The sequence below is a fragment of the Chrysemys picta genome, chromosome 6 (genome assembly GCF_011386835.1).
Source record: "Chrysemys picta bellii isolate R12L10 chromosome 6, ASM1138683v2, whole genome shotgun sequence".
Lineage (NCBI taxonomy): Eukaryota > Metazoa > Chordata > Testudines > Emydidae > Chrysemys > Chrysemys picta.
Genome location: NC_088796.1, coordinates 105,444,325 through 105,470,417, shown reverse-complemented (window position 1 = coordinate 105,470,417; position 26,093 = coordinate 105,444,325). Strand labels below are relative to the sequence as shown.

Sequence of the window (26,093 nt, the reverse complement as noted above, 5' to 3'; positions counted from 1 at the left end):
AGTATATCCTGGTGAAGAGCTGTGCTGAGAAGGTTACAGGATTTGAGAATGAGGGCTGGTTCCTGGCTGAGGACTCGTGGATTGGTACCATATCTTCAGGACAGGGCTTTGGCATTGCTGTTTTTGGTTCCAAGGAGATATGTGATGATGAAATCAAATCATGAGAAAAATAGGGCCCACCAGAGTTGCCATTGGTTTAAGGATTTTGCCCTATATAAGTACTCCAGATTTTTATGATCAATGAATATGTGGACTAGATGGTGAGCTCCTTCCAGGTAGAGCCGCCATTATGCAAAGGCAGTCTATTGCCAGAAGTTCCTTATTCAGTATTTCTTAGTTTAGTTCTGAGGGAGTAAGCTTCCTCGAATAATAAGTACACGAGTGTAATACTTGTTCAGGACCAAGTCGTTGAGAGAGGAGAGCCCTGATCTCCGTACTGGAGGCATCAGCTTCTATAATGAAGGCTTCCATGACATTTGGTGGGCCAATATGGGCGTGGTGGTGAAGGCACATTTTAGCTAGTTGAATGCATGCTGGGCCTCAGGAGACTAGTGGAACTGGACATTTTTCCGGAGGAAAGTGGTGAGGGGCTTGATTTGTTTAAAAATATTTGGGATGAATCATTGATAAAAATTAGTGAACCTCAACAAGCATCGCAAGTCATGTGCCAAGTGCAGATTCAACCATCTTGGATGGCTTGGACTTTGCATGGGTCCATATGGATCCTTTCCGGGGTAAGAATTCCGTGGAGGTCTGATCAGAGGAACATTTCTCGAGCTTAAAGGTCATGCTGCCACAATAATTCCAGGAGCTTCTGAACATGAACATCCTGTCAAGAGTAGTTGAAGACTAATGTGTCATCCAGATAAATAACTACATACTGGTCTAAAGTGTCTTAGAACACATCATTTATAAAATGTTGGCAGGTGGCCAAGGCATTGGTCACCCTAAAGCACATTACCAGATATTCACAGTGACCATATCAGGTTCGGAAGGCAGTTTTCCACTCATCCCCCACAAAGTTGTACACCCCCAGAGGTCCAACTTAGTGAACACACAGGCAGCCCCCAGGGGTAGTGGTTCCTGGTGGTTATCTGATTCAATCCATGATAGTCAACACAGAGCCAGAGACTACCATCTTCCTTCTTGATGCAAAGAACTGGTGCGCTGGCCCTCATCATTACACTTTACAATAAAAACCTGCTATTTCCTGAAAAAAAAAGTGTCCCTCATCACCAGATTCCTCCTCCTAAATCAGCTCAGCTGCTGACTGCACAGCAGTGTTGTAATACTGAATCACTCCTCCCAATGAAAAAGAACAGGAGTACTTGTGGCACCTTAGAGACTAACAAATTTATTAGAGCATAAGCTTTCATGGAGTCCACGAAAGCTTATGCTCTAATAAATTTGTTAGTCTCTAAGGTGCCACAAGTATTCCTGTTCTTTTTGCGGATACAGACTAACACGACTGCTACTCGGGATCCTCCCAATGAGATCATCCAAGCCCAGCAATTTATCTCCTAGTCCAGCTCCTCATCCCCTGATCTGCCCAGCTCACAGATAGCAGTTTCCTAATCATCATCACTCCAAGTTATGCACCACAAGGCACTACCATGTTATCTAACAGGACATTAGGCTGCACAAAAGGGCAAGTCCTCAGGATTCAGCCCAGTTCCTCATAAAATTGGCATGTTTTACCAATCAGAACCAGGCCTGATTGCACTGTAGCTGCATACCCAAGCAGTCCAAATCAAATATGTATGCTGATGAATGGACTAGTCCAATACTAGAAGACAGGGTTACCATATTTATCAAATAAAAAAAGAGGACCCTCCACGGGGCCCTGGCCCCGCCCATTTCCCACCCCCCCAGCCCCGCCCCAACTCCGCCCCTTCCCCGCCCTAACTCCGCTCCCTCCCACTCCCAGCCACGCGAAAAGGGCTGACCAAGCGCTACCGGCTTCACGGTTTGCCGGGCAGCCCCCAGACCCTGCGCTTCCCCAGCGCAGCTGGAGCCCGGGAGGGGAAGCGCCCAGCCGGGGGCGCAGGGTCTGGAGGCTGCCCGGCAAACCATGAAGCCGTTAGCGCTTGGGCTTCGGGCAGCCCCTATGCCTCCAGACCCTGCGCCCCCGGCCGGGCACTTCCCCTCCCGGGCTCCGGCGGCGCAGGGTCCGGAGGCATGGGGGCTGCCCAAAGCCCGTAGCGCTCGGCTCTTAAACAGAGCCGAAGAGTCAGGGGAGGAGCAGAGCCGCCGCGGCCGGAGGCTCTGCTCCTCCCCTGACTCTTCAGCTCTGTTTAAGAGCCAAGCTGCCCGAGCACTACCGGCTTCGGGCAGCCCCCATGCCTCCGGACCCTGCGCCGCCGGAGCCTGGGAGGGGAAGTGCCCGGCTCGGGTCCAGAGGCAAGGGGGCTGCCTGAAGCCCATAGCGCTCGGGCAGCTCGGCTCTTAAACAGAGCCAAAGAGTCAGGGGAGGAGCAGAGCCGCCGCGGGAGGGGAAGTGCCCAGCCGGCATTTTCCCAGACATGTTCGGCTTTTTGGCAATTCCCCCCGGACGGGGGTTTGATTGCCGAAAAGCCGGACATGTCCGGGAAAAACCGGATGTATGGTAACCCTACTAGAAGATATATAGGTCATAACTACTAAGCCAAGAGATTTCCTCTCTGCAGCCTTCCCCTAGAGACTTGCTAAGGAACTTCAAGACTGATATGCAGTACTTCTCTGTACAGCCTTGCTAGCAGAGGAACCACCAATTTTATTGTGGTAATAAACTGATTATTTGAAGACCAGACCAGTGCTTGATAGGAACTAGAGTGTCTTGTAATCTTAGTACAGTAGAACCTCAGAGTTATGAACACCAGAGTTACGAACTGACAAGTCAACCATATACCTCATTTGGAACCGCAAGCATGCAATCAGGAGGCAGCAGAGACTAAAATAAAAAAAGCAAATACTGTACAGTACTGGGTTAAACATAAACTACTAAAAAAATAAAGGGAAAGCAGCATTTTTCTTCTGCAAGTAAAGTTTTAAAGCTGTATTAAGTCAATGTTCAATTGTAAACTTTTGATACAACCATAACATTTTGTTGAAAGTTACCAATATTTCTGAGTTACGAATGACCTCCATCCCCGAGGTGTTCGTAACTGTGAGGTTTTGCTGTACATGAATCCACTGTGCCACTTCCACCCTCTCCACACACTACAGCCTTGATTCTGACCTGCATCCAACCTGCAAGGAGGCAGAGGGCAAAGGTGGCAATATACAGAATCACTTCATCCATGCCTAGTATAAAATGTGGCTGTTTAAATAGGCTACTTGTATTTGCATTTACTGGGGGAGAAAGTAGCTAATCAGGCACAAGTATTTTTCCAAAATTACTGCCTCATTCAATTTCTTTTTATTAGAACAGGAGTTCTACCTAACAGTAGGTAATTGTGTAAAGGAGTTTCGTGAGAGATCACTCATAATGGCATGGTACAGAGAATGAAACTAGCTTATTAGAACTTGCTCTTCTGCCTTTAGTTTAATATATAAAAAGGCACCAGGTTCAACTAGTCTGACATAATTACAGTTAGTAATCAGGTCAAGGTATGTCACTTTCAATGCTCCCATCTGTGCCAAGGAAGCACTTGTTGGTAGACTTTTTTTAAACATAAATAGTACATTAAACTTCTGATTTCTGTAAGCATTGCTTCTTAATAACTGCTTCGTAGCCCCCCAAAACACTGCTGTGCTTCTGTTACTAACTACTAATGTTAACTTGGTCACAGGTTGTCATAACTATAAAGGGAAGGGTAACAGCTGTCCTGTGTACAGTACTATAAAATCCCTCCTGGCCAGAGACTCCAAAATCCTTTTCCCTGTAAAGGGTTAAGAAGCTCAGGTAACCTGGCTGGCATCTGACCTAAAGGACCAATAAGGGGACAAGATACTTTCAAATCTTGGGGGGGGGGGAAGGCTTTTGTTTGTGTTCTTTGTTTGGGAGTGTGTTCGTTCTCGGGACTGAGAGGGACCAGACATCAATCCAGGTTCTCCACATCTTTCTAAACAAGTCTCTCCTATTTCAAACTTGTAAGTAAATAGCCAGGCAAGGCGTGTTAGTTTTCCTTTTTTTTCTCAACTTGTAAATGTACCTTTTACTAGAGTGTTTATCTTTGTTTGCTGTACTTTGAACCTGAGACTAGAGGGGAGTCCTCTGAGCTCTTTAAGTTTGATTACCCTGTAAGGTTAATTTCCATACTGATTTTACAGAGATGATTTTTACTTTTTTTCTTTAATTAAAAGCCTTCTTTTTAAGAACCTGATTGATTTTTCCTTGTTTTAAGATCCAAGGGGTTTGGATCTTGATTCACCAGGAGTTGGTGGGAGGAAGGAGGGGGGATGGTTAATTTCTCCTTGTTTTAAGATCCAAGGGGTTTGGATCTTGATTCACCAGGAGTTGGTGGGAGGAAGGAGGGGGGATGGTTAATTTCTCCTTGTTTTAAGATCCAAGGGGTTTGGATCTTGATTCACCAGGAGTTGGTGGGAGGAAGGAGGGGGGATGGTTAATTTCTCCTTGTTTTAAGATCCAAGGGGTTTGGATCTGTATTCACCAGGGAATTGGTGAAGGTTTTTCAAGGCTTCCCAGGGAGGGAATCCATTGAAATGGTGGCAGCGGAACCAGAGCTAAGCTGGTAGTTAAGCTTAGAAGTTTTCATGCAGGCCCCTACATTTGTACCCTAAAGTTCAAAGTGGGGATACAGCCTTGACACAGGTAAAGTCACCAAAGGAGTTTTAATTGTTAATTCCTGGTGGTTGTATCAGGTGGTGCACTGTATCAATTAGCATACACAGAAGCAAGGTACATATAAAAGAAAGCTACTACATCACATTATGTGAGAATGATTTCAAGAAACATGTCACCTAGACACACAACAAGGAGGGATAAGGAGATGGTGGTTTGAGTTATGTCTTTTGCAACTGTGAATTGAAAACCTGATTTGTAGCATGACTACAAAGGAGGGAGTGGGTCAAGCTGACAGACTACTTCTTGGCAAAAGAAAAGGAGGGTAGACTATAAATAGCTGAGGTGAGGAGCTCATTGCCTGTCCTAACTTTATAACAGTTAACCAATTACCAGTAAAGATGCTCACAGTTTCTATAAATTTCTAAAGCTACCAAGACAAACAGTACAAATTACTTAACAGCTGTACATGTGCATCTTGGGCTAAATCTATAGCAACACAAATACAAACCACCCCCGACTTTAGTTCTCCTTCGTATGATGTATTTGAACCCACAAATCTCCTACAGTGCAACCAGCTGGCATTAGAAAGTCAGGTTTCCTTTTTAAGTGTACATATGAAAAGACATTTGAGCAAAAAATGTCAGTTTATAATTTATATTAATACTTTTCAGAGGTAACTGCCAAACAAGAGGATAAACTGACTTAATATGCTACAAGTGTGATTCAAAGAAGCTGCCTTTGCTCATGATTGGCAGAAATAAATTTAAAAAATCAACTATGAAAAGAACATTAACACTACCAGCTTAGGTATTGGCTGCCTCCTGTCAAACACAGGAGGCAGAAATAGAAAATTAAGCCATTTTTTTGATACATGTATCCACAAAAATGCACTAGTTATATTATTCACCACATATTTAGTACCACTTAGCAGTGGGAAATTCCAGTTCCTGGTGGTCAATGGTTTAAATGTTTTTCATCCCCACAATTTTAATTCTCTTTAAAAGAAAGGCTTGTCATGATGTAATTCTTGCTGCAATCCTATTATGTGATAATGATGTCACCATTATGGAGCTTTAAAGAGTCTCTGTAGACTACTTTTTTCTGACCAGCCAACAGTATTGCCTGCAATATTGAAACAGCAACATGCTTAGAAGCTAAAGTTCTGTACAATTAGAGAAGCTCCTTCTAATAAGGGATTAATTAACATGACATTTGTCCTGAGCCAACCTGTTTACAACAAGATGAAGAGGGCAAATAAAACCCTACAAAACTCTCCTAGGAATGCATAAGTAACTTCCACAATTCCACTAGACACTAGAGATTTTATTGGTGGGATGCAAAACCCATTTAAAAATCAAATTGACACAGCCAATTTTCATAGCGGTAAGGAAAATAATGATTTTATAATCTATATGTACACTTTTTAGAGTGTGTCTTTTCAATAAGACATTAGAGAAGAATGCCTAATATCAAAAGGTACTGGTGCCCCATTTAGAATACATAGTTGGTTAATGGAACTTAAGAGAAGAACCAACCCTTGAGCAACAGAAGCAATCAGCCCAGGCAATAACTTTTGAGCAGAAGCATGGAGAGAATAAAAACCTTTATAGATCCTGCAGGCATCCATCACAGAAGTGTTTTTCATCAAGTGGCATGTAGTTTCAATCAGAACCATTCCAAAGGCATATGTAATCAGATATTGTGTTTATTAACTTATGTTATCAGCCTATTTAATAGATTTTTGTAACGTAATTTTTATGAGTTCCTGATTTGTTATTCCTGTCCCCTTCACTTCAATTCTTCACCAACCGTGCCCCCAAACAGCATAATACATGATGATGTCCCCTCTCCCGGAAAAATACCTTTCATTAAACTGTCACTGATAGCAATTCCTGCTATAGTAAAGATCAAAACATCAGAAATAAATTCTGTAGATGTTCAGATTATGTATCTGCTTTGATTTCATCAGCTCTGTGCATTTAGCTCTGGCAAAGTTAGAGATCTGTGAAACAATCTGGTGTATTTTCTTTTGGCAGGTTTTTTTATGCATTTGCTCCCATGCCCTCTTGCTTCTCCATCCATGTAATAGGCAATTGATGTGAGCCTTGGAATCCTTGTTTGAAGTACAATGAACAAAACCAAAAGATATACAAAATTAGTTGCCATTAGATTCTTCATTATATCCTTGCCATACTCAAAACTAGTTTGGTGCTCTGATTACATGATTAGGGCTATGTGATTACTAAAATCGAAAATAACACTGTTTGGAAGATTGCTTTCTTTGTGCTTTTACTGCAGCAATAGGTTAAGACTTCTGTGACTACCATATTTTAAAGATGCCAGAATATCCTCACAGAACTGCTGCCTAAATCCTCTATGTTTTTCTCTAGTTGAAGAGAGTAGACAGAGTAGATTTGGCCCAGTGGAGGTAGGAAACAATCAGCAGACTTTCTAAAAAATAAAGGGTTTTAAGTCTGAAGCTGAAATTTGGGGACTTCATGTCACTGGTAGCAAGAAGAGATTCTAACCACCAATAGCCTGCATCATATCAATCCTTTTAGGAGTGCCGGATCACCACTCCTATCTGGGTCATAATAATAGCTAATGCAAAATCTCATGAAGCCCCTGTTCCTTTGGACAAAAGGGAACTAGGGGGTTGAGGGGGAAGACTGATATGTCCATCAGCCAGCTGGGCCTCATGTTGACAATGGGAAAGGGAGGGAGCACTTCTGAAATCATCTTTGGCTCTTCCTAAGTAACCAGGACCTGTTACAGACCAGAGAAACAATACAATGTAACACAGAAGAAATTGGTATATGCAAACAAGCACAGTTCTTAAAACAGGAAGGAGGAGAAGTAACCTTAAGTTTAAAGGTTGATTGGAGGTAAAAGGGAAACCAAGAGTGAGACACCACTTCTTAACATCTATCACAAGCATTTCTAGTGTGCCTAACACTACAGTATCTAAGCACCGAAGAGTTGAACAATTAAAGATTCAGACTATTTGTGCAGTAATTTATATTTCATCTGCAGCAATAGGTCTACAAGAAGCAATATCATTGTCAAATGCCTTCCTGGCAAATATAAGTTTACTCTTTCCCCTCTCTCACCTTGAGGGATTGTTTTCAGTTGTGGTGATCATGCAGACATTTAACTGTACTAATAATGTAACTGTAGCTTAGAAATGAGCTGCTCAACATACTGGTAATGCTGATCAAGTTTATTAGCCTGGAAGACTAGTTCTTGAACTGTTTCCCAGCACACAACCCTATGGTAAGCTGAGGCAGAGGAAGAAAATGGATTAGCCAGAAATTTCAAAGTGATTTTATAACAACTGGATTTGTTTACCACTTCTGTCCTGCCCTTACTCTCAAAGACAGTAAGGCAATTCAGAACTTTAAGCATAAGAATTTTATTATAAGAACATTGTACACAGCAAAAAAAGACTTACAACAAGTATTTTACAATGGAAAAAAGCTCCAATAAGCTAACAGTCCTACCTTGGAGTTCAGTTATAATTTTGAAAAGTTTTCTATATGAAATTTTTAAAATTAAACGAGTTCTGTAGATATAGGTCATGGTGTACAGTATCCATGTATTCAGCATGTCTTTCATTCATTACACCATATTATTTTAGATTTGCTATCCTGCTGCTACTTCTGCCAGACTGTCAAACTAACTGCCCTATGTCTCTTCTAAAATAGACTGGCCAACAGCCATCCTGTATTTTCTACTGATAAAAGCAAGCTGTGGCCATAAATAGCTCTTTAATCCAAATTACATTTAAAAAAAAAAAAAAAAACACAGACACTGAGCTGCTACTGAATCTCTCTCTTTCTCAAGGTTTTAGACAGACTTTGGTTAAGCTCAGCAGAACACAGCTTAATAGTGCCAGCTACTTCAGTGTTAAGTGTCAATTAGCAGCACACAGGCAGATATGTTTAACTGGATTTTTCAGGGTTACATATGTTTTTCACCCTGGAGACCTTCCATCTGGACAACGGATATTTAAACATAGTATACAACAATTTGTTTTGACACGTGTGTGTGTGTGTGGGGGGGGGGGGTCTTTTATTAGTACTCAATGTAAGGTTTATGTTTTCTTAACAATAATTTTGTAGCTCATAACGTTGAATTACTATACCACTGCAGTTATGTAAACTTCTGCTTGACTTCTCAAATGTGTGGTTTTTAATGTAGTTTCTAAATATCCCCGAAAAATCTGATGCAACCTTACGACAGAGCACAATTCCGAAGTTTAAAAGTGTTATTTTTACTAAAGTTCACAATTACTGTAAAGCCTTCAAATTCTCTTTTTTCTGGAAGGAGACAGTGCTATTGATCATATTCCTTAAGGTTTCTAGCAGCTGATCTCAGATATGAAAGTTGGTTGATGCCTTTTACTTTTTAAATGTTTTTTTCATATTCAAATGCTGAAGTCTGCCCTATTATACTTTTTTCTTGAGCAGACAGAAAAAGAAACTTGACAGTTAGTCGTCATAATCCTACTGAAATTCTGCAAGAATCTTTTGCGAAGTAATGTTAATATTCATTAAGAGAAGCAGCTCTAGAATTCTGCAGTGTGTTGTAATCCTCAGTCTGAGGCATGATTTAACAAAGGTTTATTTGTAACACTATTGCAATACAAAAAGGAATATCCATTCAGTATGTGCCATCCCCCCTCTAGTTTAAAAAAAAAAGGGTGGGGGGCTTGCTCAGATTATGCCGAGTCTCTCAGATGATTGTTTCTTTGGATATCCTTATGCTGAGCTGAAAGAGCATGCACACTTGTAAATGTTACTCCTTTCAAATACTGAGGATACCTTGTGTCTGGTCATTTTTTGGTATAAAAAAATATATATGTACATAAAGTATCCTGCCTGGGGATGGCTAATTTTCTGTAATGTTCATTCATTAGAATTTATGGTTTGTCTTCTCAGCTTGGGTACTTGGCTGGAGTTAGAGAGGGAGGTCAGACCTCAGAACAGCTCCACCTTCTGATTATATATTGTGAAGCTAAAGAGGTTTAAAAAAAAAAAGAGATGGGGAGCCTCTGTGCTTTGAAAATGAGGAGGAATAACCGAGCTATACTGTATCATGAAGCACCACATGCCCACTTCCAAGATGGAAAAGTTACATAGGTGTAAGTAAATTTCACTTTTATCACTCTGCTCCAACCCTACAGAATTTATCTTTCTTCTCCACTCCTCCCCGACTTCCTTCCCATGGACAGCCAGAGATATGGGGCACACTCTCCACTTTAGTGCTGCAGAAAGACATGGAGACATGAGAAGGGGCCAAACAACACAAGCAGCAGGATAGATAGGCTAAAGCAGTGGCTCTCAAATCTTTCCAGACTACTGTACCCCTTTCCGGAGTCTGATTTGCCTAGCGTACATACCCCCAAGTTTCTCCTCACTTAAAATCTACTTGCTTACAAAATCAGACATAAAAATACAAAAGTGTGACAGCACACCATTACTGAAAAATTGCTTACTTTCTCATTGTACCATATAATTATAAAATAAATCAATTGGAATATAAATATTGTACTTACATTTCAATGTATAGTATACAGAACAGTATAAACAAGTCATTGTCTCTATGAAATGTTAGTTTGTACTGACTTTGGTAATGCTTTTTATGTAGCCTCTTATAAAACTAGGCAAGTCTCTAGATGAGTTGATGTACCCTCTGGAAGACCTCTGAGTACCCACAAAGGTACGCGTACCTGTGGTTAAGAATCGCTGGGCTAAAGCACAACCTTGATAGCAGCCTCAGCTGGTACGAGTTCAGAACTACAAGTGAGAAAGTCCAAGTTTCTCCAATTAAGCGGGGGCCTGAAACTCAGTACACAAATTCTGGACCAGTCCAAGCCAAGTCAGGAGCATTAGCGAACATACATCCCCTCATGGGGAAAAGCTCAAGTGGCACTTGTTTCTCTCTCAGCATCCAGGCCATAAAAACCTCTCTTTCCATAAGTAAGGGAGATCCACAGTGGCTTGTTTCTCACTTCTCCAATCCACTAGGGAGGGAATCCCAGCAGCAGTTAGTTTCCTTCCCATCACTTTTCTGGATTAGGGCTAAGCAAGCAAGTTACTTGTGCCTGCCTTCCTATGAGTGTAAAGAAGAGAAGGAATCCTACATGCTAGGCTATCACTACACTTTAAATTATTGCAGACAACAATGTCTGTAACCGGACTTTAAAGTATCTGTTACTCATCCAGCCAATTGTTTAGCTAAATGCAATATTTGTCCACATTTAAGTTATCATTGTGCTCTGGTGGTCACTTCAACAACATGAATGGAGCTGTTCACCCTTTAGCTATGTCTGCACTACGAGCTAGGGTTGCTGTTCCCTTGCTCGTGTACACACATTCACACTAGGAGCTAGCATAAATGTAAGTAGCAGTGTAGCCATGGTAGCACGGATAGTGGCAGGAGAGGCATGGGTGAGCCATGCCAAGTACATACCCACCTGATTCAGGAGCAAATAAGTGTACATGAGCAATGGAATCACACCTCTAGCTCACAGTGTAGATGCCACCTCTCAGAGCCAGTCCATATAGCATGTTTTATCACGCACCAATATGCTCATACCCTGCTCCACTTGGACACGTTACACCAACATCCCCTGAAAAAGGCAAAATTTGCTATGTAGATAAACTCTTAGAACTAGAGGCATAGATTCATTGAACAGGCCAAGCTGTGTTTAGCACAAGTCTGGGGCCTAAGAGACATGTCCGTAAGTCACTTTTACAGCTCACCACTCAGCCCTTAAAACTGAACGTCTATGGCCATAAAAGGTCATTATAGCAGCCAGACACTTCTTGACCACACTCCTTTTTGGATGGGCACATCTCCTAAATAAAGGCCAATGGGAGGTGGCATAGGTGCCCACAGATCCCTCTATAGAAAGGGAATCCCCAAGTAACTAATTAAGCAGGCTTTAAGTCTTCTTTGCAATGCCAGGGCAGCACAGAGTAAACTTAATGGTAGGCAAATCTGGCCCATTGTTCTAAGCTCTGCCCAGGAAATAGAAAATCACTTCAAGGTTTAAGTGTATCTCTCCAAGTGAGATAATTAGAGATTTTTTTAAAAATGAAAGTCTATCTAATTTCTAAAGATTATCCAACTGCTCTTCTAGGGGAGGAGTGCTTAAAGTATCCCTTCAATATTACATTTTCCATTTTTCATATAGGAGTGTCCAATGTTAAGGTCCTTTGCAGTCCTATGAGTCTATGTTTTAGTGGAAGATAGTATACAGTATGTTCTCTTACAAGTTCACACACAGTAGATAGAGATGTCTTATGCAGATGTATACTTTCATCTACAGATCTCTTTTCCAAGTTGTTACACCGGTGAAATCACTACCTAAAAGACGACCAAATTCCAAAAGCTTGGACTTCCAAGCACCAGCTGCTGTGTCCAGAAGTCTTACACTTACGTATGGGTAGCACTCCAAAACTCTCCAATATTAATGTATCTACAAATTTTTAATTCAGCCATCTAGCTTCTTGAAAGCTTCTAAACGACAGGCTTCAAAACCATAAACATCAGCTTCAGGAACATATAATTACTATGTTTTTGAGATAACAGCTAAAAACACCACTATTTAGCAGCACCAGAAGCGGTATCGCCTTATATATATGCCTGCTTCCAAACTATGTCAAGGAAGAGACTGGGGCATGTAGGAGCCAGTTGTGGTGAACTAGTGCCTGGTATCTTCCTGCTTTCTGCTTATATGGCACCTGAAGAAAACCTTACATTAGATTTACCCTGGACTAGAGTAGGGAGAAGACATCTGCATTTTATACCTGGTCCTTAGAGAAGTAGAACTGTCTGTCAAAGTCTATTTAAGTTAGAACCTGAGGATGCTTCCTGTTGGTTATAAAGACACCATATCCTGATACCAGACACCTCTGTGTTCTTGGGGAACCAGGGTGCAGTATCCAGCCTGACTCATGAAAGACAGTCTCCCCCCCCCTCCTCCCCCTGCTTAAACCAAAACCCATCAGAAGGGGGAAAAACTTGCAGAGAGCAGTGAAGGGCATTGGGAGACACACCTAGACCCCTCCTGACAAGGGTGACAAGATTAAGACATCTCCATTAGCATACAGAATGGAGAGCAAAGACAACTCCCGTAGCCTCATATGCATGAAAGATGGGACAGGGAGACATCTCAATTTACATACAGAATGGAGAACAGAGAACTGCACTAAACTCTGGGACCAGAAAAAGCAGGGAATCTCTGCTCCAGATGCTAATGAACCTACACCTGCACACACCCAGCTCAGCAGTTATCAGACCAATTCTAGTAATGAATCCTTAATTGATATCCAAATACTGAAGCAGCCTAGTTGCATTGTGAGCTCCCTGGAAGAAACCACCACCCATAGTCAAGAGTGATCAGCTCCTATTGTCTAGCCTAAAGAAAACCCTTGAGTCATCAGCTTACCTATAAACAAATCTAGTGTTCTCCCTTGAACAATTGTATTTTCTCTACAAAAATCCCTACTCACCCTCTAGTCAGGGTTCTGATGCTTACATCCAAACTATGCATCAGTTCCACTGGAACTCCATCTTCTCCTGACTGATCGTGCTGGGGGCTCTTCCTGTCTCCAGCACTCAGGACCCTCCGCTACCACCATCACCCCGACCAGTTCAAGCCTCATGGAGTGGATGAGATCCCCCACCCTCTTTCTCTCGGTTTTCCTTTCTACCTTAGGTATTAACCTTTAATAACGTATGTTATGTTGGTTTAGCCCTCCTTGTGTAGTTATCACTATTATTCAATAAACAACTTTTATGGTTAACTTGGTTGCTTCTCTCTCTCTCGCTGAACTTTACTCTTTTGTGTTTTTAGCTTCCCCTATTCATTCTACAGCAATGCTTCTTTTACCTAAGCTAGAGATCCCTGCAGCGCCCAAAATACTGTGGGGTTTGCTCATCAAGTAGGTTACTGCCAGTACAATTGTGATGTGAGAGTGGAGATAGGGACGTGCTGAATCTGGGACGCATAAGGGTAACAGCTTGAAAGTGCTGCTTGACCCAGTCCATGGAACCCAGGGGCATATAAGGAGAGGCAGCTTGAAAGGGCTGCTTCATCCAGCCCAGTGAGTCCAGAGACATATAAGGGGTCAGCTTGACAGTGCTGATTGACCCGGTCCACTCAGACTTGCTCTGTTAATGTATGTGTGGGTGTGGGTGTATTCATCCAGTTCTGGGCTGCAGTAACCCAGCCCTAGGGAACCTAGGTCCTGCAGGATAGCTCCATTGGGAGGGGACTTGCAGAAGGGAAAAGTAGAGCTCCATATGAAAACACAAGTGACACAAGCAGTACATTAATAGGATTACAGAATCCCCTTCCCCAGAAGAATAACCCGAATAAATGAGCATACCCCAAAGTAATGGGAAAATCTGGTAACACCCGGGCTAATAATTTAGAGATGCAATAGAGCATCCTCAAGTTACTAGGAAATTAAACGCAACAAGCTATGTTCACACAGTATTAATGATACACAGGTTATTATTAAAGAGTCAGGAAACTTAACTTCTGATTCCTACAGCAATACAAGTCTGTCACATTCCACAAATAGTTATAGTTCACACCCCAAAAACTTTCCAACATACTTCTCTGGAAATTATCTATTTACATTTGGGAAATAGCTGCAAATATATCTAAGATGGCCATAGTGTATTTAATTTAGGCAGGCTGCACTTCACTGCCCTCTAGCTGGTAAATACTCAACTCCTGCATGTTTTCCTTCTTATTTCTGAGAAGGGGACATCTTCACCCACCCTGTTGAACAGAGAGGTGAAGCAGACTGGGCAGGAGAAAAATCCACAAACTTTTGCTGTTATTATCTACATGATAGACTTTCTTCAGTAGTGGATTTATAGGACACCACCACAACTGTTTATGTTGCTATCAACCTATCTTGGCAACTGTAAAATTCCAGGTACTTATTTATAGAAAGCAGCAGAAGTTGTGGAGAGGAATTCAGAATAAAGAATATGTAAGTTGGGAAAGTAAATTCTAATATCAACATAACTCAATTTTTAAAGTTTGCAGTTGATTCTCTGTAACCTTGAGTGAATTTTTGCAAGCTTTTTTCCCCTTTAGGTTTAAAGCCTCAGTAATTGATAGGTGCCTTTGCATCCTTAAAAAAAAAAAAAAAAAAAATCTCTTTCACAATGTTCGTTGGCATGTATACTATAGATACTTTTCATATGTAAGGATGAGAAAATGTAAAGTGTTGTACACAGACCCCAATATTATGCATTTTGAGACTATTAACATCCACCATTTTCTCAATAAAATGTTTGTGGGGAAATAGGAAGATGATTGTGTTGTTTGCTCTTCACTGACATATTTACAGTCTGACTCCTACAACCTGTTGAAGCAGCAATCCCCATGCTTATCAAACTGAGTAATGGGTGGGAGTGGAATAAAGAGAATGGAAGACAAAAAGGGCACATTAGACTCTCCTATTAAAAAAAACAACAACATATGCATCTAAGAACTTTTCAATTGCTTTATTATACAAACACCTTCTCTTCTCCTCCTCCCCCAATTTTGGTCACTGACATAGTCCAGAGCAATTACTCATTATATTCAGAGATTTCAGAGTTTGCCCATTGAAAATGTAATAGTAGGAAAAGATTTATTTTTCCACTTCAAGATTTATAGGGCTTCCTGGATTTTCTTCAACTTTCACAAGATTCTTTGGTGAAGAACATACAATGAAAACTTCAGCCCAACAAAAGCATTTGGAATTGTATGCCACTGAATGCAGGATTCATCAAATGAAACAATGACACTGTTTTGCAAACTTTAGCCTTCACTAACAAATAAGTACAATAACTAAGTGCATTTTCCATCTGCATTCCTGAACTTTGAGGCTGTACCTACACTACAAAGTTTGGTCAATGCAAGGTACGTCGGCATATAGCTGCTGACTTTTGGATATTGCTTGGATGTGCACGTACGTTTGGCTGCTAGCGTTGGCGCTGCTGCACACGAGTGGTTGGGTTGATGAAAACTGCAGAGCACATGGGGAGAATCCCAGCGTGCTGCGCAACCCCATCTGGCACAAAGTCTTATGGGATATTTTCACATTGTTTTCTGGAAAACCAGCAATTTGCCCAGGGATTCCTGGAACCTAGAGGGTCAAGTTCCCACAATACTGCTTTCAACATAGCATAGTGCTTGTTGTATTCCATAATTTCTGCATCTTTTTAAAAACTCCCACAGAACTGTATACTGCTTTTTGGTCTGTGCCATCTCTCTAGCAGAAGCATGGACCTTGCAGGGCTCAGCACAATTCTAATAACCATAGCTAATACAGCATGTGTAATTCCATTGTACTTGCATACCTTCAATGAGTACTACTACAACAGCGAGTGCCAGGAGGATGAAGGGGTGATGTTCAACCACAATAACTGGATACGAATGGACATAGTGAATAAAAATAGCATGTTGCTGCTGGCATTCATGGAATAGCTATTCATGGTGGATTGTCACTTCTGAGCCCAAGATACAAGCACCGATAGATGGTATTGCACCATAGGGATGATAGCAATAGTGAAGAATTTTCAGATGAGAAAGGCCACATTCCTGGATCTGCGTTCTGTGCCCACCTCAGCCAAAGAAACCAGACTGAAAACTGCTTTGACCGTGGAGAAATAACTGGCAGTCATGCAATGCTGGATTGTTATCAGTCAGAGGTTACTCACTTTGGAGATGAAAAATCCACAGTGGGGAACCACCGTCATCCAAGTGTGCAACGCCATTAAGCATATCCTACTGCCCATGACTAAGCTTTCCTGGCTCCTGAAGCTGTATGCTCCCCATCTTGACAGCACTAAAGAAAGATTCAACTAGCAGATGCAGGATGACTGTTGAATGTGCTTTTGGTAGATTACTGGTAGTGGTAACAGACTAGATTGGATCTCAGTGAGGCAAACCTCCTCCTCATCATAGCTGCATGTTGTGTACTACACAATATGTGTGAGGCAAAAGACTACAGGAAGGCATTATGAATTATGTAATGCAGCAATTATGCTTGGTGTAAACTAATAAATATACAGTGAGTGTGTAGTGGTCCCTATGTCTCAGGCTTGGAGGAGGCCACTCCACCTCACTAAAGCACATAAAGTTTTACTTTTGGAAATTCAGAGTATATTTATTAGTTTACACCGAGCATAATTGCTGCATTACATAATTCATAATGGGAGTCAATAACTCACCCACATTTAAATTCTGTACATACAAAAGCACACTATTTCATCATATAATGCAACTGTTGCCGACTATTACAATGCTTTTTTAAAGCACAACCTCTCTCAGGTCCATGGTTGGCTCTTCTAAAAGCCCTTGTGTCTGGCTGTTCAGATTTAGCAGACAGCACACGCAGTCTAGAGGTTTGCAGCCTTCTGGCGAGGGCAAGCCACAAACAAGGCACAGGCCTTCTTGCCTACAGTAAGTAGACCACCACCCAAGGATGGGGTTGGCAGGAGGAGTAGGGGGATCCAAGCCCACCCTACTCCACCAGGTCCCAGACCAGGGCCCCTAGATCCCACCATTGGGTCAGCAAGGATCCTGCCAAAACACACTGACTCATACTGCACCAGCACAACCTAACCAAGGTCTGATTCCCCTGGGCTACTTCCTACCCTAGTCCATTGGTGTCACTCTGTAACTTGCAAGTCCTCAGTCTCCTTGGGGTAAGTGGAGTACAGCAGCTCCTCTCCATCCTCAACCTCCTCCAAGGAGGGAGCGTCTCACAGCTCAGGGTCTAGTCCACAGTCCTACAGCAGGCTAAAAACATCTGCCTCATTCATTGGCTCCAGGCCAACTGAGCTGAAGGGCCCGCCTCTTATACTTCTTGTCCCTCCCCTCTGCTTCCAGCACAGGGGGTGGTGCTGGCTTAGCTCACAGGAGCCTAATCCAATGAGCCAAAGAATGGAAAAGTGGATGCCACCTTTCTTCTACCGCTATCAAAACTGAGGACACTGATCTTATGTAGATTATGTAATTCTGACTAGCCTAATATTTTTCTATATTGTGTGTTATAGCTGTGTTGGTCCTAGGATATTAGACAAGGTCAGTGAGGTAATATCTTTTATTGGACCACTTTCTGTTGGTGAGAGAGAAGTTTTTGAGACGTTTACACACCTTTTGAAAGCTTGTCTCTCTCACCAGAAGTTGGTCCAATAAAAGATATTACCTCACCCATCTTGTCACACTAATTTTCTAATATTTTAGAACTTAAGTGAGAAGTTAAACACCAATGCCTTTGTTTTCTAAACTTGCAGATGGGATAGATGCCATTTTCAAATGGGGAAAAAGGAGGGAGAGGAGATCTTGGGCAATGAAAAGTAAAAAATGCTTATAAGGAACAACATAGGTACACATTTACCTGAGCTCCCTTTCCCTTTATAAGAGGATTCATCTGTGCTTCCCTGTCAGGACTGCCTTAAAATCCTTGACTGTTGTGGTATGAGTAAGTATGCTGAGTACAAGGCAGCCAAGGGGGTGGGGGAGGAGAGAGTATGGTTGAATGGCAAAAGTCAAGGGGTTACACTAGATAGGCATCCTTCAGAAAATGAAAGTGAAGCCAATAGAAAGGAACACGAAGTATGATCAAAGTTTAAGCTGGAAATCAGGACGACTAAAAAGAATTAACCACTCAGAAAGCTAACTTGGGCACCCTTGTGGATAGTTCAGTTAAAGCAGTGGTTTTCAAATTTTCACACAGCAAGCCTCTGAGTGTAACCCCTCAGATACATTAAAAACATTTTTTATATTTAACACTATTATAAATGCTGGAAGTGAAGCAGGGTTTGTGGGTGGAGGCTGACAGCTCGCGACCACCCAGTAATAACCTCACAACCCCATGAGGGGTCACAACCCCCAGTTTGAGAACCCCTGAGTTAAAGCTTTAGCTGAAAGTCCGTGGAAATCACAAAAAGCAGTTAATATTGGAATGTGTAAAGACTGGAATAGAAAAACATTAGAAGAAAATGGTACATTCTCACCTGGAATAGTGTTCCATTATCTCAAAAGGAGATACAGCAAAAACAGAAGTCCAGAAACAGGAAATAAAGTAATCAGAAGAATGGAGAGGCTGTCTGAAGAGTGTGAAAAAAATTAGGACTATTTAGTTCAGAGGGGATTAAGTGAGGCGGCTATCCAAAGAACAGTATAAACCATAGGAATAGAGTAGGGGATTCAATTAAATTGAAAGGCAAGATTCAGACCCTGTGTCTGTGTCTGGAGCCAGACGGGAGTGTCTGGCTCAGCAAGACAGGGTGCTGGAGTCCTGAGCTGGCAGGGAAGACAGAAGCAGGGGTAGTCTTTGCACATCAGGTGGCAGCACCCAGTGGGTTTCTGTGATCCAACCCGTCACAGTGGCGTAGTCGAGCAGGATCTGTGCACAGCTGATTGCTTTGAGATACTGGTAGTGATTTTAAGTGAGTTTTAAGTGTTGTGGCTGGAGAACGGACAAAGTGGTTACTGGTTTGTTATTTTCTGTTTGCTTATTTCGGGAAAGGGAAGTAGGGACAGAAAAGGAAGCAAAATAAGTAAGAATGAAGATCAAAAGAAGCTAAAAGTACACAAGTTGCAAATTGCCCAGAAAGACTGAACAATGGGCACTGGGAATGTCTCTGTTAACTAAGAATCCCCTGAGCTGAGTGCATCTCAGTTTCAGTGAACTGCAGATGGGTGTGGCCCAACCTCTGTCTGTGCTGAAGCTGACTGGGGTGTCTAGTTTAGCAAGACAGGAGTGGAGGGGTGCCTGTTCTGGCAGGAGGGTGTTCTCTGTGGTATCCCAGCTCATCAAGTGATGGTCTCAAGGGAAGACAAATGGAAATTGATGTACAATTTGCCTGGGAAAAGGCTGACCTGGAAAAAGGAAAGGCTGCCCACCAGCCTGGACTTAAGAGACAAAGCAAGTAAAACCCAGAAGCATGACCTGGCTGTAATGGAGTGGAAGAGGTGCACAGAGACATGTATCCTGGAGCTGGAAGTTGGGGTCCTGGTGACTGCTGCGGTGGGAACAAACCCCAAGGACTCTAGCTGGAAGCAAACCCAACCCGAGTGAAAGGGGGGGGATTTGGCTGGCCAGCGAAAGGTCCCTCATAGCTGGTAACTGTGAGCCTACAGCTGGATCAGGGTCTCTTTCCCTTTTGGGGGACACAGGAGTGTCTGCCCCATAGGGGAGCCCAAAAACGAATTTTAGGTATACTGCCTCCGCCATGGTCAGTGTCCAAGTCTCTGGCAGTAAGTTCAGGAGGAGGGTGTGACGTTGTGCAGTCTATATGGTTTTATAAAAACTTGATAAGTCAATATAATGTAACTGAGATAGTTTTAGAGAAAATACGGTAATAAGAGAATGTAACGTAACTGGGATATGCTTCATGCAAAAGGTCTCTTGTAAGGTATCATTACAAAGCTTATAATCTACTGAGTATGATCATCTGATTTGTATAAATGTACCACTCTTGTATCTAAAACTAGAATTATAAAATGTAACTCTGAGGGCCTATTGTAATTGTGTAAAGTGTGGACCATTAATGATGGTTTGGAATCTTGATGACTCCCATTGTCTGCAGATGGCTGTATTTACCTGTGAGTCTTCCTGAATATGTGTGTGCTGGCAAGTGAGTAATGAAGTCTTGCAGTGACATGTGATCATGTCACCTGAACTGGAATCCATCTTTGACCTAGTGCTTTTCCAGTGAGGGGGGGTGGAAACCCAGAGGGACAAAGGGTTCCCGCCTTATGCAAAAGATATATAAAGGGGGGAAGAGAACAGAGAGAGAGAGGAGCCATCATGAAGAATCCCCTCGCTACCACCTGAGCTGCAACAAGAGCTGTACCAGGGGAAAGAATTGTGCCCAGGCCTGGAAGGTGTCCAGTCTGAGAAAAACTTACTGAAGCATCTCTGAGGGTGAGATTATCTGTATTCAGTTCGATTAGGCATAGATTTGCGCATTTTATTTTATTTTGCTTGGTGACTTACTTTGTTCTGTCTGTTACTACTTTGAACCACTTAAATCCTACTGTCTGTATTTAATAAAATTTCTATTTAGTAATTCACTCAGAGTATGTATTAATACCTGGGGGAGCAAACAACTGTGCATATCTCTCTATCAGTGTTATAGAGGGCGAACAATTTATGAGTTTGCCCTGCATAAGCCTTATGCAGGGTAAAACGGATTTATCTGGGTTTAGACCCCATTGGGAGTTGGGCATCTGAGTGCTAAAGACAAGCACACTACTGTGAGCTGTTTTCAGGTAAACTTGCAGCTTTGGGACAAGTGATTCAGACCCTGGGTCTGTGTCTGGAGCCAGACGGGAGTGTCTGGCTCAGCAAGACAGGGTGCTGGAGTCCTGAGCTGGCAGGGAAGACAGAAGCAGGGGTAGTCTTTGCACATCGGATGGCAGCTCCCAAGGGGGTTTCTGTGATCCAACCCGTCACAGGTGCAAACCACAGCAAGACAGGAAACAAAAAAAAATTGAAGCAAAGGCTAAAAGTAGAGAAGTCCAAGGCGAGAATTCAGTGTCCACCCCCCTACCTCACCAAATCCACCCCGGTTACAGAACCATGCTCCAGAACCTCCGTTTTGTGTTTGTTTTGAAGTTGTTTCTAGCCCTCAAAATGTGAGCCAATGAAAACCAACCCAGCGCTGTCCTGACACAGGAGACTCCAACAGCTCCTTCAATGCCTATTCTTATATTTTCATACTTCATGTTTTCCCCAAAATAGCATGAACATTTAATTAGTAAACACTCTGATGAAAGCCATAATTTTCAGGATTAATAGGGAAGATCCCCACTCTCCTCATACCCACTTAGTACCCACCTTTAAAGAGTAAACAGACTAGAAGTTATAAAAGAGTTGAAAGCTGGTACTACAGCTGTTATGGAGTACCCTACCAATTGTTGCATTTATTTATTTCTTGGTTTGAAATGTTTCTCTCTGTTGCTAAGCAGAAGATGCTCAGAGAACAGGAAAGTCTGTGCAAATTATCATTACTCTGGATAGTCAGTTTCACTAGTCAACAGACCTAAAAATATCAGAAGAGAAGAGTTACTGCTTATAACAAAACTAGGTGTGTGACTCAGAAAGAAGTGGTATTGTTTGCCCACGTCCCTCTAAGCCGCCTACAGAGAATGACAGGGGCAGTGAAATACAGGTAGTGTCAGTTTCAACATCAAGTTTCCTTTCCCCGACTCTCTCTCCGGTTTACGCTCCCGCTTGACGGCGATTCTATAGCGCCGACCACGGTCACTGACAGAGGCGCTGACCCAGACGCCTAGTTTACCAGCAGCGCCCTACAGAGCAGCCGGAGGAAGTGCTACATCCCCGGGGGGAGACGACAGACGAACGGGGGAGAGGGGAAGCGGCAGCAGGGATGGAGGGAGGCGGACGGTGGAGACCAAGCGTCTTAACAGCCGGAGCCTCTGGTGCAGGGGCATGTCCCGGAGCAGCCCTGCGCTCCCCGTGGGGCTGCCGACTCGGGGCTTCCCTGCCCAGGATACCCCGGGGGAGAGGGGGCGGCGATGTCCGCGGGCCTCCCCGCGTCCCCCCGCCTCCGGGCACCTCCTCCCCGCGCTCTCCCCGAGTTTCCTGCTCTCCCCACCTGTTGGCCGCTAGCCCGCCGCCGGCTCGGCCCCCGCCCCGCCGGCCGGTGAGCAGCACGGGGCAGCAGCTGGGGGCGCGGGGCCGGAGCCCCTGCTCGGGTCGGGGGGCGCGGAGCCCCGGGAAACCCTACTCGCCGTCCGGGTTACCTCCTCGCCAGCGCCCTCCTCCGCTGAGCTGCCCGCGCTCGCCATGTTCCCGCTGCCCGCGCGCGGGGCCCCCGGCTTCTCTCAACGGCCGACTGGCGGCGCCTCCCTCCGGCCGGGCCCCTCCGCGGCGGCTTCACCCTCGCGCCAGGCGCTGCCAACCGCCCCCTCCCCTGCGGTCGGTCGCCGGCTCGGAGTCTGCGGCCACCCTTCGCCGGTCCAGAGGGGAAGAGAGAGTCGCTCCTACGGACGTGCCCCGCCCCCTCATTTGCATATCCAACCCCCGGCAGCCTCCTGCGACTTGGCCCCTCTAATGCCTACCTTTGGGATACGCCCCCTCATTTGCATGTTAAGTCCCTCCCCCAGGCGGGCGCTGTCGTTCTGAGTACTTTGCTCTGCGGATGGAGCTTTCCCCCTAGGGGACAAGGGCGTTCCGCAGCCCCGCGTCGGGCTTATCCTCTAGCACCTGTCCTAGGACAGCCACCCCCGTCCCCCCTGCAGCAGCCTGCCTGAAAATCACAGCTACGCCAGCCGCCACAGGCGAGCGCATCGTCTCCCCGTGCTGCAGCTCTGTCCTCTGCTGCAGCTATTACAGCCACGCTGCCAACTCGCATGATTTTATCACCACTGGACTGAGAGTCGGGGCGGTTTTTTAAGCCTCAGTTGGCAAGATACCGACTGCACACCAAGTAGCTTTCGTTTTAAAATGAAAATGAAGTTGCTGGCTGTCGTGGTTGTAGCACACACCCACCCACCCATCACCACCACACACTTTATCTTAAAGGGTCATAAAGATCAGGAGGAAAAAAAGATAAACCATATTGAACAAAATCATCTCTTTTTAAGCCAATTTTAAAAAGCAGTCCCCTGTGAGGTAAAACAGCAGCAGTTCAAGAAGGGGATAACATGTTAACATATTGCAATTTACATACTGATAAAATTAGTTTACATATTAGTGTATGCAGTGTTGTAGCAGTATCCCTCTCATGATATTAGAAAGAAGAATTGGGTGAGGTAATATCTTTTACTGGACCAACTTCTGTTGGTGAGAGACATGCTTTCAAGCTTACACGGAGCTCTTACAACTAAAATAATTTCTAAAGTTTGCCTTGTTTTCTGGTGGAACTTCCCTGTGGACCAGGGATCAGCAACCTTTGGCACATGGCTCGCCAGGGTAAGCCCCCTGGCAGGCCGGGCCAGTTTGTTTACCTGCTGCATCCACAAGTTCAGCCAATCGCAGCTCCCACTGGCCGTGGTTTGCCGTCTCAAGCCAATGGGGGCTGCGGGAAGCGGCGCAGGCCGAGGGATGTGCTGGCTACTGCTTCCCACCACCCCCTTGGCCTGCAGCAGTGAACCGTGGCCAGTGGGAGCTGCGATCCCTGCTGTGGACAATTAAAATAGACTAGTCAGTTTCACTCATGATCATTCACTTTCAGGCACTTATTCACTAGTCCAGTGATAAAATGTTTGGGATGCTTGTTCAAAATAAATCAGTGACTGCTGCTTCCATTAGAATATGAGGGGGGTGGGAAGAGAGACAAACTAATGGAAGTATTTTTTTACTGGTTTGGGGGATTGAAAACTCCCTCTTTCCATGGTCCAAAATTCTAATGTCCTTATTCAGACCTCAATCTTGCAGTGAACTCTATGGGGCTGTGCACATGTAAGTCTAGTATTGTCAACTCTTGGCAATCATAAGTCTTGGAGTATTTGATAATTTTCTTATAACCAGGTAATTTCATGAGAATTTGACTCTTTTTTTAAACAAAATTCTAGCTCTCATGATTGCAGAGAAAAGCTTTTAAAACTTACAGTTCAATAACCATAAGGCAAATAAGAGTTTCATGTTGCTGCCTGTCTCATGACTGAATGCTTGCTGTTAACAAAACCACATCTAAAATGGTTCATTAGCAGGACCACTTGGGTAGACTCTCTCCCTTCACTCATCCCCACCCCCACCCCAGGGGCCAAATCTCAACATGTTCTGAGCATCTGCAACTCTCTGCAGAGCAGACTGCAAGAGCAGACCTCCCTCAACCCTCCGTCAATGGGAGCAGAGGATGTATGGAAAAGCCACTCACCACCCAGAAGGCTCAGGTCCTCAGCAGTCAAAAGTAGGCAGACAGCAATATCCCAGAGAGAAGAGATCTGTCTGCTCCTTGCCTGTCCCAAGCTAGATAAAGCAGAGTTCACAAAAAGTGTTGGGGGAGAAGGGGTGGATAGAGAAGTATAGCCTAAAACTAGCACTTCCCTGTTGCATGACCCCCTATCCCTGCCAGCTGTGCTCCAAAGAGTTCTGTTACCTTTTGTTTTCATAAGCAGTGGAGAGCATGGCTATCTTCTCCTTCTCCCTTCCCCATCCCCCAAGGCCTTTCGGATTTAACTAACCATGAAGGAAAATATAATCTGATATCTTTTCTTAGATTCAGCTATACACAGGTGTGAGAGTATGGATGGATAAGTAAACTGCCAGCTGCTCTTATATAATCTTCCACAAGAAAGCTTTTGCATCAAGTTACCAGTGAAAACCCATCTTTGAACAATACCAATATAGCAGTGTAGGACAGAGCTGAAAAATACAGAGTGCTATTTTACTCTATAGATGCAGTTTGCAGGCCTATACATGCCTTCCAGTTGAGTCAGTGCACACAAACTTTTCAGCACCATGTGCAAATTGATAGGCCTTTCCCAGCTCCACCTAAACTTGTTACACTTCATATGCAGAGTACTTTTTGGATTTACATTAGTTACTTCTCATAACTAAACAATTTTTATCCCCTTTTTACAGATGGACAAGTAGAAGCCTTGTTTCATCCTTGGTGGGACTCCACTGAACTCTGTGCAGGTGTTAGTTCACTCCAGGAAGCGTTAATGGAAACCCAAGTAACCCCCTTACTCAAATGATGGTTACAATCTAAAGGGTCAACAAAACAAGGTTAGACACAGAAGGCCCATAGTTCACCCCTAATGGGGTAAGAATACTATCATGGAGTAAGAAAAAGAAAAAAACTGTAAGGAAGGACTGACTAAGTAATTAATACAAGGAGTATACCAGATCCCACAAGGTCACCTTCCCTCCTTCCCCCACCCCAATGAATAAGTTCCTCTACAGAAGGGCCAACATAGTAGCTAGGATTACAGTACTTAATTACCCCATTTGGAAAAGAAGAGAGAGGTGCAGAAAATAAAAGCATAGAGATCCCTTCAAAACCATTGGGTTTCTGCACAAAGGAGGATTAAAAGTATACACATGAGGATGCCTTAACATTACCCAGATCACTCATTGTTTCTTTTCTTCTCAAGAACTTGGCTCCTGGTCTAGCAATGAGTATCTCTGGCCTAGCATTCTCTTCTTTTCTCCTGTCCCGCAAATTTTTCCAAGGCAGTATGCAGCGTCTTGGGTGCCTGGTATGAGCAGAATCTGGTATTTACTGAGGATAAGCTGAGAGCTCTGGCTGAGCCCTTCATTTCCCCTCAGTTTTCCCCATCTGAAGATAGGGAGAGTAAGCAACACTTTTCCCCTCAGTCTTTTACACCATCTCCCTTTGGGGAAAAGATCCTTGGCTT

At 43.7% G+C, this 26,093-nt stretch overlaps 1 protein-coding gene across 3 annotated transcripts in view; it reads right to left on the bottom strand.

Annotated features, from left to right (window-relative positions):
* TTC39B (tetratricopeptide repeat domain 39B) overlaps positions 1–22,809 on the bottom strand; it is a 122,356-nt gene extending 99,547 nt beyond the window's left edge. For 2 of the 3 annotated variants that reach the window (XM_005295156.5, XM_065549500.1), the window contains exon 1: positions 22,530–22,722. In XM_005295156.5, the coding sequence (XP_005295213.2) occupies positions 22,530–22,574 (45 nt within the window). In that variant the 5' untranslated portion in view covers positions 22,575–22,722. Of the gene's footprint in view, positions 1–22,529 lie in introns of all 3 variants that reach the window. The other variant, XM_065549502.1, reaches the window with a different exon arrangement.
* Between the last annotated feature and the right edge of the window lie 3,284 nt (positions 22,810–26,093).